Here is a 13,218-nt window from a genome sequence, read left to right on the forward strand (position 1 = left end):
AGAGAGAGATACCTGCAGCACTATTTCACCACTTGCAAAGATTCCCCCCTGCAGGTGGGGATCAGGGGTTTGAACTTGGGTCCTTTCACACGTTTGCTCAACCAGGTGTGCCAACCCTCTCAAAATGCATGTCTTCACTCACTAAAACATCTAGCATGTTAGTGATGATTTCCATAGAGAATCCTTAGATTGGGATCCTTCCGCCAGTGAACACACCACATTGTGATCTGACCCCATGGAAAGGTGGAGGGAACTCTGGCTGCCAAATTCAAGCCGTGAAACCTTATCTTGGCGGGCAGTGGGAACCCTCTGTTCTGGACGTGTCCCCTCTCTCCGAGGCATTGGCTAGAGCTCCCTTTCTTTATGTGCGATCCAGGGGCCACCTGGCGGTGAGCATATCCTGCCTACAGAAAACAACTGTGTTGTATTTTAAGTTTATTGAAGGCAGAGTCTGAACCTTGGGCCTCTTTGGTTCTTCCAGAAGCAAATGAATGACTGTTTAATGGATTTATTTATCCAAACCTCAAAGACGATAGAATAAAGGCACTAGAATAGGGGACCAGATCCACCCACCAAACTGCTTAGTGAAGCAGTCTGTTTCTTTCCTGGGCGCCCACTCTTGAGCTGATTCTACACACAAGGACAGAGCAAGGCAAGCATTGTTGCTTCCCCTCAGCTCAGCCGTACGCAGATGGAGTGGCACGGGGGTGGGGGGTAGTGGCCATACCCTGTGCGTGGGAAAGTTTCCTGGAAGTTACAGGTTGAAGTGGGAGTGGGGTCCTCAATCCTGGATGGTGAGTGTCAGCTTTGATTTCAGCTGGCCAATGAAATGGAAATCCGAAGTGCTGAGATGCAGCAGAACTTTGAGAACAAGACCAGGTACGCTTCCAGACTTAAATCCTTGCTGCAGAAGGGTCTACGGTTCCTGCATCCATTGCAGGATTTCAGTTCACTGGGCTGCCAGTGTCCAATGGAGTTGGGCTGTGAGGGCTGGGGAGAGGATGAGAAGGCAGTGGGGGGCAGGATGGTGGGCTTGAGGCCACTAATTGTAGCACAAAGAAGGTTCTTCCTGGAGGTATAGTTTCCCACTCAATTATTTTAGCTCAATTATAATCTCCTTTTTTAAAAATTACTTAGTAAAATCCTTTTTTTAATTTGATTTCCATGGTCTTTCTTTCTTTCCTTCTTCTTCTTCTCCTTCTCCTTCTCCTTCTCCTTCTCCTTCTCCTTCTCCTTCTCCTTCTTCTTCTTCTTCTTCTTCTTCTTCTTCTTCTTCTTTTGTTTTATCTTTATCTGATAGAGACAGTCAGAAGTCAAGAGGGAAGGGAGAGGGAGAGAGGGAGAGAGACAGACAGAGAGACACCTGCAACACTGCTTCACCAATTGCAAAGCCTTCCCCCCCCCCGACAGGTGGGGACTGGGGGCTTCAACCTGGGTCCTTGCACATTGTAACATGTGCACTCAACTAGGTGCACCACTACCCAGCCCCCTTCATGGGATTTCTCTATTAAATAGATGTTGTTCTCAGAACTGTTGTTCCAGTGGAGAAGAAAGCAGAGGAAGAGGAAGAAAAGACTGGTATGAAAATATACCTCCTTTTCTTCCTTCTCCTCTATCCTCCCTGGCTGTATGTATGTATGTTGGGGTCTGAAAAAAATCAAGACTAGGGACAGGAGCCAGTGTTTCAAAGATGGACAAGACAAGTGAAAAGAGGTATGTTGGTTGAGTGTGTGAGAAATAGTAAAGACAGAACTATTAGGGTTCTGTGACCCTGCTGGCTCCATTTAAAACAGTGGTTGGGGGTTGAAAATAGCTAAGCATGCTGGAACACAGGACTTTCATGTCTGAGAGTCCAGGTCTTATTCTTTCAGATCCACATATGCTGGAGTTGACTGAAGCTCTTACCTCTTTCTCTTTTTCATAAAAATATTAATTAGGTTTCCATTTTATCTTATTTTCCTCCAGGGTTATTGCCAGGGCTCGGTGCTGGCACTACAAATCCACTGCTCCTGGTGGCCATCTTTTCTATTTTATCAGATAGGACAGAGATAAATTGAGAGAGGAGGGGAGATAGAGAAGAGAGAGAAAGAGAGACACCTGCAGACCTGCTTCAATGCTTGTAAAGCATCCCCCTCTACATGTGGGGAGATTGGGGGGTCGAACCCTAATCCTTGCTTAGGTTCTTGTGCTATGTGTGCTTGACCAGGTGGACAGCCACCTGGCTCCCTTTTTTTTTTTTTTAATTTTTTTTAACCAGAGCACTGTTCAGCTCTGGCTTATGGTGGTGCAGGGGATTGAACCTGGGACTTTGGAGCCTCGGTCCTGAGAGTCTGTTTGCATAACCATTATGTTATCTACCCTCTGCCCTGTGGCTCTCTTTTTATTTTTACTTTATAATTTTTAAAAACACATTTTTATTATATTAGCTAGAGACAGAGAAAAGTCAAGATGTAAAGGAGAAAAAGAAGAGAGACAGAGAAACACTTGTAGCACTACTTTGTCACTCATGAAGCTTTCTCCTTCTAGGTGGAGACCAGGGGCTTGAACCCAGATCCTTGTGCCTGGTAACATGTGCACTTGACTGGCTGTACCACTCCCATATCCCATAAATAACATTTAAAAGTGAGGGCACCAGGAGCTATCTGGTGTACCAGATAGAATATCCAGGGTACCAGGTGGAATGCCTGGGGCACCAGGTGGAATGTCCAGTGTACCAATTATGAGCACTGAGTTTGAGAGTAATGGGATGAGAGAAGCTTTACAGATGATGCCTGCAATGTTTGCCTCTCTATCTACCTAAAATCAAAAGAATGAGAAAGTAAGCCAGAGAATGATGGAATTGTTCATGCATAGGCATAGAAAAAAGAGAAAGAAAAAAGAATAGGAAAGAAAGGAAGGAAGGACTGAAGGACTCAGCAGTAATGCACATGCCATTGATATGTGAGACTATGGATTCAGTCTGCCTAAATGATGAGCAGTGCTCTGGTATCTCTCTCTCGCTTTCCCTCTCTTTCTCCCTCTCCCTCTCCCTCTCCCTCTCCCTCTCCCTCCCCCCCTCTTTCTCTCTCCCTCTCAAAATTAAAACAATTTTCAAAATAGTGGTTGGTGAAAACAGCGTTGTGCCTGCCTTCTGTGGATGGATGCTGTCATGGAGTGACAGTGCCACAGGCTCCTCTGTGAGAGGAAGAGTTAGGGCCAGCTGAAGGTTAGACTCAGCTCTGGGTTTCTTTTCACTGATGCCCATGACTTTCCCCTGGGATCCCACAGGGAACTCAAAGAGACTCATGCAGCAGAGCTCAGTGAGTTGGAGAACAACTACAAAGCAGCCTTGAAGGCAGAGAAGTTGGCTGCCCAAGATAAACTAGGTAAGTTCAGGGCTTGGGAGAATGATGCAGGGAAAGACAGAGCTTGACCATCTCTGCCCAATGCTGGGGAACTCCCAGGGCCGTGGGCTGGCAGCTAGGCTGCCATGTTTCCTCCTAAAGCTCACACAGAGGAAGTGAGAAGGGGTCAGAAAGTGACTCACACGGAGAGGTGATGCTTTGCCATGTGCACAGCACCACCTGGGAGAGCCATATAGCACCAAGGGATGCTCCAGTGTTGCAGACACACACTCTCTCATCTCTTTGCCTCTATCTTTAAGCACACACACACACACACACACACACACACACACACACACACACACACACACACACACACTTTTTAAAATTTACTTACTGTTGGACAGAGACAGAGAAATTGAGAGGAGAGGAGGAGATAGAAAGAGACAGAGACACCCATAACCCTGCCTCACCACTCATGAAGCTTTCCTCCTGAAGGTGGGGAGGGGGCCTCTAACCTTTGTCTTTGTGCACTTAACCAGGTGTGCCACTGCCTGGCTCCTTCTGCCTCTGCCTCTGCCTCTCTGTCTCTATCTGAAATATGATAACATCAGCCTTGAAATGGTGAGGTCGCCCATGCATGAGACCATGGTGCAGCTAAGGACCCCTCCGTTCTCTGAGTCCTCAGTTCAGTAGACTCAGGACGGGGGGGGGTGGGGTCTGGTGTCTGTGCTTGAATGTCTAGTAAAGCTATAGTGGAAATAGAGTGAGTTCTGTCTTCACACAGTAGTTTCCCAGCCTCGGGCAGGAGTGTAAGTGAGTAGGGAACACAGGCTTAGATCTGAGTGTGAAGATGTGCATGTCAGAGGAGTAATAATGACCCCGGTGTTTTCCTTTTGTCCAGAGGAGATGGCAAAGGATTATAAGTATCTGAAGAATATGTTCCAGATGTATCAGGTGAGATTCAGAACTCCTTAGTAAACTGTGAAAGGAAGAGAAGTAAGGCTGGTGACACTGGGGTGAGTCTAGAACTCTTGTCCCCAGAATTCCCCCAAATTCTCAACATTCTTGGACCTATGTGGCAGCGACTATAACCTGTGGACGGTGATGGCTTCCACGCTTGATGATCAGTTACCAAGTCTCTAAAGAAGGGTCGGGGAGACAGCATAATAAAAGACTTTCATGCCTAAAGCTTTGAGGTCACAGGTTCAGTCCCTAGCACAACTAGAAGCCAGAGTTGATCTTTCTCTCTCTATCATTAAAAGTAAGTTAAGTAAACAAATAAAAAAGAACTACATTTGTGATTGCAAAACATAATAAAAGACAGCATAATGAAAGACTTTCATGCCTAAAGCTTTGAGATCCCAGGTTCAATCCCCAGCAACACTAGAAGCCAGAGCTGATCTTTATCATTAAAATTAAGATTAAGTAAGTAAACAAATAAAATAAAGCTACATTTGTGGTTAAAAAAGCAATACCTGCTCATTTTTTAATGGAAATGCAGCACTGGGGAGATAGCATAATGGTTATGCAAAGAGACTCTTATGCCAGAGGGTCCAAAGTCCCAGGTTCAATCCCCTGTACTACCATCAGTCAGAGCTGAGCAGTTCACTGGTGTCTACTACTCTCTCTCTTTCTCTCTTTCATTAAAACAAATAATGTATATGATTTAAAATTGAAAATTTTAAAATTTAAAAGTCAGTAATAGCAAAATAAATAAAGCCAGTAAGAGCAACAAGAAAAAAGAGCTATCACCACCCAAGATAACCAGCTAATAGCTTGTCCTTATAACATTTTGGCAGACTGCTGAGTCATAAGAAATAAACTTTTTTAAATGTTTTAATTTTTTTTTTTTTGGCACCAGGCTTATCACTAGAGCTCAGTGTTAGCCCTACATCATCTGCTACCAGTAGTCATCCTTTTTCATTTTCTTTCTTTCTATTTTGTTTGATAGCACAGAGAAAACTTGAGAGGGGAGGGAGATTAAAAGAGATACACCTGTAGACCTGTGCCACAACTCAGGGAGCTCTCCGCTCCCCCCACCTTGCAGGTGGGGAACAGGGAATTGAACCTGGGTCCTTGTACATAGTAATGTATGTACTCACTGGGTGCACCACTGCCCAGCCCCAGGAGTAGACATTTTAAACGTCTTTGATTCATTTGGCAAAAATGTCGTCCATGAAGTGTCCATCACTCTGCACTCTCTGAGAGGTTGCTTAGGCCAGCTCAGAACACAGCTCATTCGGCACTGGGCTCACTTAGATGAAGGGTCTGAGAACACAGCGGGGTCTCATTTCTTCTTAGGAGATAAATGAGAGGGCTCTGGAGAGCATATGGGGACAATAGAAGCATCAGATGCCCCAGTTATGGGGAGCAACTAGCTCCAGGTTTTAGCTTTTAATGACTCAGCAAGTCATTCAGACTCAGGCTAACAAGAACAGCTGGTCGCCCTTTAAAAGGAAGATACAGGGGGCCAGGAGGTAGCACAGTGGGTTAAGCACACATGGCGCAAAGTGCAAGAACAAGAGCAAGGGTCCCAGTTCGAGTCCCTGGCTCCCCACCTGCAGGGGGGTCGCTTCTCAGGCAGTGAAACATGTCTGCAGGTGTCTATCTTTCTCTCCCCCTCTCTGTCTTCTCCTCCTCTCCCGATTTCCCTCTGTCCTATCCAACAGCAATAACAACAACAATAACAATAACAAGAGCAACAAAATGGGAAAATGGCCTTCAGGAGCAGTGGATTCGTAGTGCAGGCACCAAGCCCCAGTGACAACCCTGGAGGCAAAAGAAAAAAAAAAGGAAGATACAAAGTTAAACACACTAGCACCAGTTCTGAAATTCTATTTACTACTCACAGTTTCAACTTTGAGCTTGTACTCAAAACTTCTTTTTTTCAAGATAAATCTTGCTCCAGTCAGGAGAATTCTGTAGAGCAGAGCCCAAGAGGTATGTCAGGCTGGTGCACAGGGGAGGTGACCTGACATAGTGGGGATACTTGGGTTAGCTTCAGTTTAGCTAGTTTCTGCTGCAAAGAACCCAGTGCTGTAACTCTGTAGAAACATGTAGATACATGCCAGTCTTGGAAACAATGAGAGAAAACTGCTGTCTAAATAGCCATAATGAACAGAGGCAGGGTCTGGGAAGGGACTGGGGGAGGGAGGGTGGGCAGTGTTCATTCTGTGGCTAATCTAAAAAAAGGAGTAGAGTCATCTTCATGACTGCTGAACCAGTCAACAAGACTGGCATCTGGAGAGGCTTATTTATCCTCAACCGCAGAGGGAGTTAGATTTGGAGAAGAGAAATGGACACTTAAAAAAAAAAATTCCATTGCTTTCCAAGTATCCACAGGAATGACTAGTACTCAGTCCCACTAATCTGGGTAATTTCTTCATTGAGATAGAGGAGCAGAGAGGGAGAGCCTACTCCAGAGCCCACATCCACCCCCCAACCAGTGACATGGCACTCCCGTGTGGTACTGGAACTTGAACCTGGGTCTTGTGCATGGCAAGACAGGTCCCCTAACCAGTAGCTATTCCTCTGGCCCTCCTTTGTACCTTTACATGCTACTGATGGTTAATTTTTTATTCTGAGGGAGCTGACATAGGATTCCTTAGCCTGCGAGTGAGTCCTCCCTGTCTCAAAAGGCAGTGGAGCAAACAGTATAGAATTAGTTCCCTGGGGGTCGGGCGGTGGCGCAGTGGGTTAAGCGCACGTGGTGCAAAGCGCAGGGACAGCGTAAGGATCACAATTCGAGCCCCAGGCTCCCCACCTGCAGGGGAGTCGCTTCACGGGCGGTGAAGCAGGTCTGCAGGTGTCTATCTTTCTCTCCCCCTCTCTCTCTGTCTTCCCCTCTTCTCTCCATTTCTCTCTGTCCTATCCAACAACAAAGCAACGTCAACAATGGCAATAATAACTGCAACAAGGCTGCAACAACTAGGGCAACAAAAAGGGGGGAAAATGGCCTCCAGGAGTGGTGGATTCATGGTGCAGGCACCGAGCCCAGCAATAACCCTGGAGGAAAAAAAAAAAAGAATTAGTTCCCTTTGGCTTTTAGGGCCCTCCAGGCTGTCAGGTGGTTGAACTGGAGTTCATTCCTGATAGTTACCCACCTAAGTGCAGCTCAACAGATGAGCTGGGTGAGCTGAGCCAAAAACCCAGCACTGTAGCACAAGCCCATGCACAGTGCAGGAGGGGGAATCATCCTGGTGTGAATTCCCAGCCTCTCCAACCCTCCTTTGCCCATGGTGACTTTGTGTCTCCACAGGATAGCGTGCATGAAGAAATGGAAGTGAAGTGGTCAAAGAAGAAGGCAGAATTGGAGAGGGATGAGAAGGCAGAGCGTGAAAAGATCTTGCAACAGCAAAGTGAGTGCAGAAGCTTCTGGGCTTGGCAAAATACTTCCATGAAGCTTATCTTCAACTGGAGGAAAAAGACCCCCTTGAAGGGGGGGAGGTAGATAACATAATGGTTATGCAAACAGCCTCTCATGCCTGACACTTCAGGGTCCTAGGTTCAATCCCATGTACTACCATAAGCCAGACCTGAGCGTACGCTGGTCAAGAGAGAGAGAGGTGAGACCTTTCCTTTCATAGGATTCTCTAATTGCATTCCAGGTGGTTCACTTCCTAACAAAGTCCCAAAACATATATATAGACCAGATCCCGTGAAATAGAGCATATGTTCAAACGTATCCATAACATAGGGCAAAATATATATCTGAAAGCAAACGTACACAATAGCCTGCAGTGAGTAAGTATAAAGTTCGTAATGAAATAGTGTCTACTTAGACTTAGATACCCTCCTCACCTACTTCCTATTATACTTCCCTCACTCACTTCAAAGCTAACCTTATCAAAGCAAGGACTGAAAAAGCTGAATAAGGGCAAGAGACTGGCATACTTTAATGATGACTCTTTAGTCACTATCAGGCCACCTCATCAGCTGGGGCCCTAGTTATGGAGTCCTGAGATTCCCAACAGATATGATGGGCCTAGACCTCGAATAAATCCCTCTCTTCATTGTTACTGGTCACCTCTATCAGGAACAACAAAACCCCTTTGTGGGGCCCCATAGGACCTTGCCCTCAACTTGGATCAACAACAGTAGAGAATGTTCCATCCTCCAAAGGGAAGATGGACAACATACTCTATGCTACACCTGAGGAAGATGGGTTGATATTGAGGCAGCTTGGAATGTTCCTACTCATGACCACAGAATGTGAGCTCAGATCTATAGGGATACAGAGGTCACATAGGCTCCTAAACTGAATATGGGCCCCAGATCACATCAAATTGATGAGGTTTACAGTCAACAATATCTACATACTTTTTCCATATCTGGGAGCTACTCTCTTCCCTGATCCAGCTTTCTGGTCCTTTTCCAAGCCATGACATCATCTCCCCAGACAATAACTTGGATCCACTTGCATATCTGATTTCAGGCTCAGGGGAAAAAATAGTATAGCCACAGCCCCCACCCCCTTTGGAATATAACTAAAATATGCCCACTAGCTATCTACAAAATGGAGAACCCTCCCCAACTCTTTATTTGCACTATTCCAGCCTTTAAGTTCATGATTACCCAACAATTTGTTTGGTTTTATATGTTAACTCTCTTTTCAGCCACCAGGTTCCAGATGCTAGCATGATGCCAATAATACTTCCCTGGACAGACAACCCCACCAATATGCCCTGGAGCTCCAGTTCCCTGGAGCCCCACCCCACTAGGGAAAGAGAGAGGCAAGCTGGGACTATGGATCGGTCTGTCAATGCCCATGTTCAGTGGGGAGGAAATTACAGAAGCCAGACCTTCCACCTTCTGCATCCCACAATGACCTTGGGTCCATACTCCCAGAGGGATAAAGAGTAGGAAAGCTATCAGGGGAAGGGATGGGCTATGGAGTTCCAGTGGTGGGAATTGTGTGAAGAGAGTGACTGAGACTCTTTACTTGGGCTCACCAAGGAAGTTGAGCTTCATAACTGGACTCCTAGATAAATAAGTGTCTGGAGTTTCCCAAGAGAGTAACAAAAGTGGAGTCAAGTCTTTCATGGACTTCAGCCACCTTGGGGTATAAACCTGAAGCTTCCAAAATGTACTGGTTCCAAGTTAGGCCACCAGGGGCAGGGCAGCCCTTAGAGCATCTGTATGGGTATGCACTTGTTTTCTGGTTCTACATGATCCCAAACTATCCGCCCCGCCCCCCTGGTTTCTGAATTAGAGTTTCAATTGCTCAGTTGATTTGGAAGGAGAAAAAAAAAAAAAAAAGCATTATACTGTCCCCACTAAGAAAAGCCATACTTGAAATCTCAGTAGATCCAGAGTTAAATTAGAGATAATAGACATGTAACTTTGTGTAGATTCAAAGGTACAACACTGTGAGCGGATATGCCATATGTTTTTAATGTCTCCACCACTTAAAACAGCTGGGCTCCTGCAAAGTGCTCTATGACAGAGCTGCTTCATTAAATGGGATAAAAAAAAGAGGGACTGGTGGAGAGAGGGGGAGAGAGCTCATAGTTATGCAAAGAGACTCTCAAGGCCAGGCTCATTCTCCTGCACCACCCTAAACCTGAGCTGAGCAGTGCTCTTGAAAAATGCACGCACACAGACAGACATCTAAGGAGATTCTGCTCTCTGACCTAGGGGACTTATGAGAGGAGTAAAACAAACCTGTTTCACAGTTTAACCCCATGTGACCAGATCAGATGAAGCCAGTCCTAATAATTTGAATGCAATTACTCCCCTGGAAAGTGAGTCCTCGAGGTTAGTCTTCCCCCACTGGGGACTGGGGACTGCCAGAAGGTCCATGGGGCTCCAGGGGCTAAGGCAAGAAAGGGAGGGTGGGCTGCACCTGCAGGAGGATTTGACTAGAATCCTGGCGAAATGCAGCCCAGCTCGTCTCTGGAACCTCCTGTGATGTCTGCTCATCTCTTCCCATGATGGCAAAATTTCAGATGTCTTAACCACACTTTAGCTGCTCATAGTGAGGCTCAGCCCAGACTGGCCATGGAGCTACCTCTCTACCCATCCCCTGCACTGCAGTGTGCCAGGAGACATTTGTGCTCTCCTCTGAGAACCAAAGCCTCACTGTGACAGATGGGAAACTAGGGATTAAACTCGGAGCTTCATTCTTGTAACCTGGTGCTCCAGCAACTACACCACCTCCCGAATCATCAGAATGAAGGTCACTGCTGAAAAAGTCACAGTAGCCCAAAACTGCATTTTAAGAGAGGGAATATCTGTATATAGGTATGTGTGCATATGTATATCCACGTGCATATGAACATGTATACGTATGTACACATATGTAGGAGGTGTACTAGTTACTTCACAAAGGCAGTGAGCAAAGTAATAAGCAATAGATCTAAAATCAACTACACACAAAAGGGAAGCCAAGACCTTAGGGATAAATCCCACAGGGCTGGTGAGTCTGAGAACCACCACCATGTCCAGCTCACTTGCAGGCACATCCTGGTGAAAGTCAGAGGCTGAACGTCATGCTCAAAGGGCCTTGAATCTGACCTTGTCTGGAATTTCTATTACCTTCAGATACTCCAAGTGTCTCTCTGCACCTCATATTCCTCTCCACTGTGATTTCTTCTCACTTCCACAGAATACAGGATAACAAGGAAGTTTGAGTTAGAGACCATAGAAGAAAAGAAGAAACTCAGCAACTCTTACATGGCTGCCTTAGAGAGTTTCAATCAAGAGAAGGAGGTAACGAAAACCCTAGTACATCAGTGGCTGGCTGGATGCATAGTCTACAGGGATATGCGGTTCTAGGAGTGACTCTGTGATTAAGAGACATGTTTGTCTCTACCAGCTTTTCCCCTGCTTTCCCAGCTTCCCCAAACTGTATGCAAATAGGCTGATAGTCTCACTGTCCTTTATTGAGACAGTATTGCCACAGGGTTTTGGAGTGAAAATTAAAATCAATGGGAACTAACACAAGAAACCTGAAATTCTCCATTTTGTCAAAATCCCAAATGTCTCTGAGTGCCCCTCTTCAACGTTGACTGTAACTGAAGAGACAGGACATTTTTACAAACTAAGCAAAGCAAGTTTGGTCTTGTAGAACTCTCTGTATGCTTCTTGAACTTTTATGTCTTTTATGTTGTCTAGACTAGAGAACTTCTCAGCTGTTATGTCCTGAAGAATGCTTTTTTCCCTCCCTCTCTTTCTCACTCTTGTAAGCCAATAATGCGTATATTATTTCTTTTGAAGTCATCCCATAGGTCTCTGTTGTTTTCAGTATCTATTACTCTCTTTTTGATATCTCTTACTTCTTATTTAGTTGTCTCTAATTCATCCTTGATCTTGCTAATTCTGTCTCCAGCCTCATTGATTCTATTCTCTCTCCCCTCTACTGTTTTCTGGAGTTCATCTATTTTGTTACTCTGTTCTGATACTTTTTTAGCTTGTTCAACTAGTTGTGTTCTTAGTTCAGCTATTTCAGCTTTCAGCTCTCTAATGACCTTGAGATAATTAGTGTTTTCTTCCAGAGTCTCATTTGTTGTTTCTGCATTTCTGATGACAATTCTTTCAAGATCTTATTCACTCCTGTGACTATTTCCTTAACTAGTGTTTGGATGTTGACCTCATTATTCTGTGTTTCAACTTTTGGTGGGCTTTTAGCTGGACTCTTGTCCTGGTTCATTTCTCCAATATTTGTTCTTGTTGATTTAACCATTCTAAATAGTATGTTATGAGTTCCCTCTCTCAGTACTTTTCAAATTACTGATCACTCTTGCCTGGATTGACTTGTGTCTAAGTAATGTACTTAAAGAGTTCACAGTTGTGGAAATTAACAGTTGTTTCAGTATTATTTCAATCCCTGAGTTGGAGCACAGTGGCAATGAAAACCTCTTTTGTTCCTTTTCTTCCCTCAGGCTATGGGGACCTGAGGGCTTTTAAACTATAAGTAGGCTTCTTAGCTTAATCTCTCATTTCTGACCAAGAGATAAAGCAGGGTGGGGGAGAGATAATACAGTGGTTATGCAAAGAGACTCTCACACCCCAAGGATCCAAAGCTCCAGGCTCAATTCCGCTTCTCTGCCAAGCCAGGCAGCACTGCTGGGCCCTGTGAGTTTCTAAACAAGTCCCCTTTATAGTCTTTAGGTTCTGAGGCAATTATTCACTATGTTCTCATTAGGAGAACCATGTGGAAGGGTTCCCACCACACAGCCCCACTGCTAGGCCATCAAGGTGTAGCTCTTCTCCTGAATTTCCTGGTCAGTTCTCTGTCCTCCGTTGTCAGCACAGGGCCTCCCCACTGCTGCTCTGGCCTCTGAGGGCAGTAGCACTGGAGACTCACAGTTGCATTTGGTGAGTCTTAGGAGAGTCCTCTCCTCCCTTCAGCAGCCTTTTTGTTGGTAAAACAGACTGGAGGTGGTATCTCAACCAGTAAACTACCAGACTGTTACCAGCCACTCAATCTCTCCTTAGGCTCCTCTCTGTCCACAAACCACACATGTTTGCACTCACCGGTGATTTGGTGGGTTCCTGAAGTCGTTCCAGTCCTGTCTTGTTGTGGTCCCAAGTGATATCCTTTGGTATTCCTAGTTGACCCAGGAAAGGAGAGGAGAGAAACACTGCTGCTCCGTAGCCTTGCCTTCGGAAGTCTCTTTCCTATTTTTTTTATTATTTTTTTTTATAAAATGGAAACACTGACAAGACAATAGGATAAGAGGGGTACAGTTCCACACATTTCCCACCACCAGAATTCCGTATCCCATCCCATCCCCTCCCCTGATAGCTTTCCTTTTCTTTATCCCTCTGGGAGTATGGACCCAGGGTCGTTATGGGGTGCAGAAGGTGGGAGGTCTGGCTTCTGTAATTGCTTCCCCGCTAAACATGGGCACTGGCAGGTTGATCCATACTCCCAGCTGCAGGCACAGAA

The 13,218-nt window shown here is 45.5% G+C and overlaps 1 protein-coding gene across 3 annotated transcripts in view; it reads left to right on the top strand.

Annotated features, from left to right (window-relative positions):
• The window catches only part of FLACC1 (flagellum associated containing coiled-coil domains 1), a 49,116-nt gene that overhangs the window by 28,721 nt on the left and 7,177 nt on the right, over positions 1 to 13,218 (top strand). For 2 of the 3 annotated variants that reach the window (XM_060193427.1, XM_060193428.1), the window contains exons 7-12: positions 818 to 879; positions 1,663 to 1,713; positions 3,268 to 3,365; positions 4,228 to 4,280; positions 7,585 to 7,684; positions 10,933 to 11,036. In XM_060193427.1, the coding sequence (XP_060049410.1) occupies positions 818 to 879; positions 1,663 to 1,713; positions 3,268 to 3,365; positions 4,228 to 4,280; positions 7,585 to 7,684; positions 10,933 to 11,036 (468 nt within the window). The remainder of the gene's footprint in view (positions 1 to 817; positions 880 to 1,662; positions 1,714 to 3,267; positions 3,366 to 4,227; positions 4,281 to 7,584; positions 7,685 to 10,932; positions 11,037 to 13,218) is intronic. The other variant, XM_007520521.2, reaches the window with a different exon arrangement.

Source organism: Erinaceus europaeus, chromosome 7 (assembly GCF_950295315.1).
Source record: "Erinaceus europaeus chromosome 7, mEriEur2.1, whole genome shotgun sequence".
NCBI classification, from domain to species: Eukaryota; Metazoa; Chordata; class Mammalia; order Eulipotyphla; family Erinaceidae; genus Erinaceus; species Erinaceus europaeus.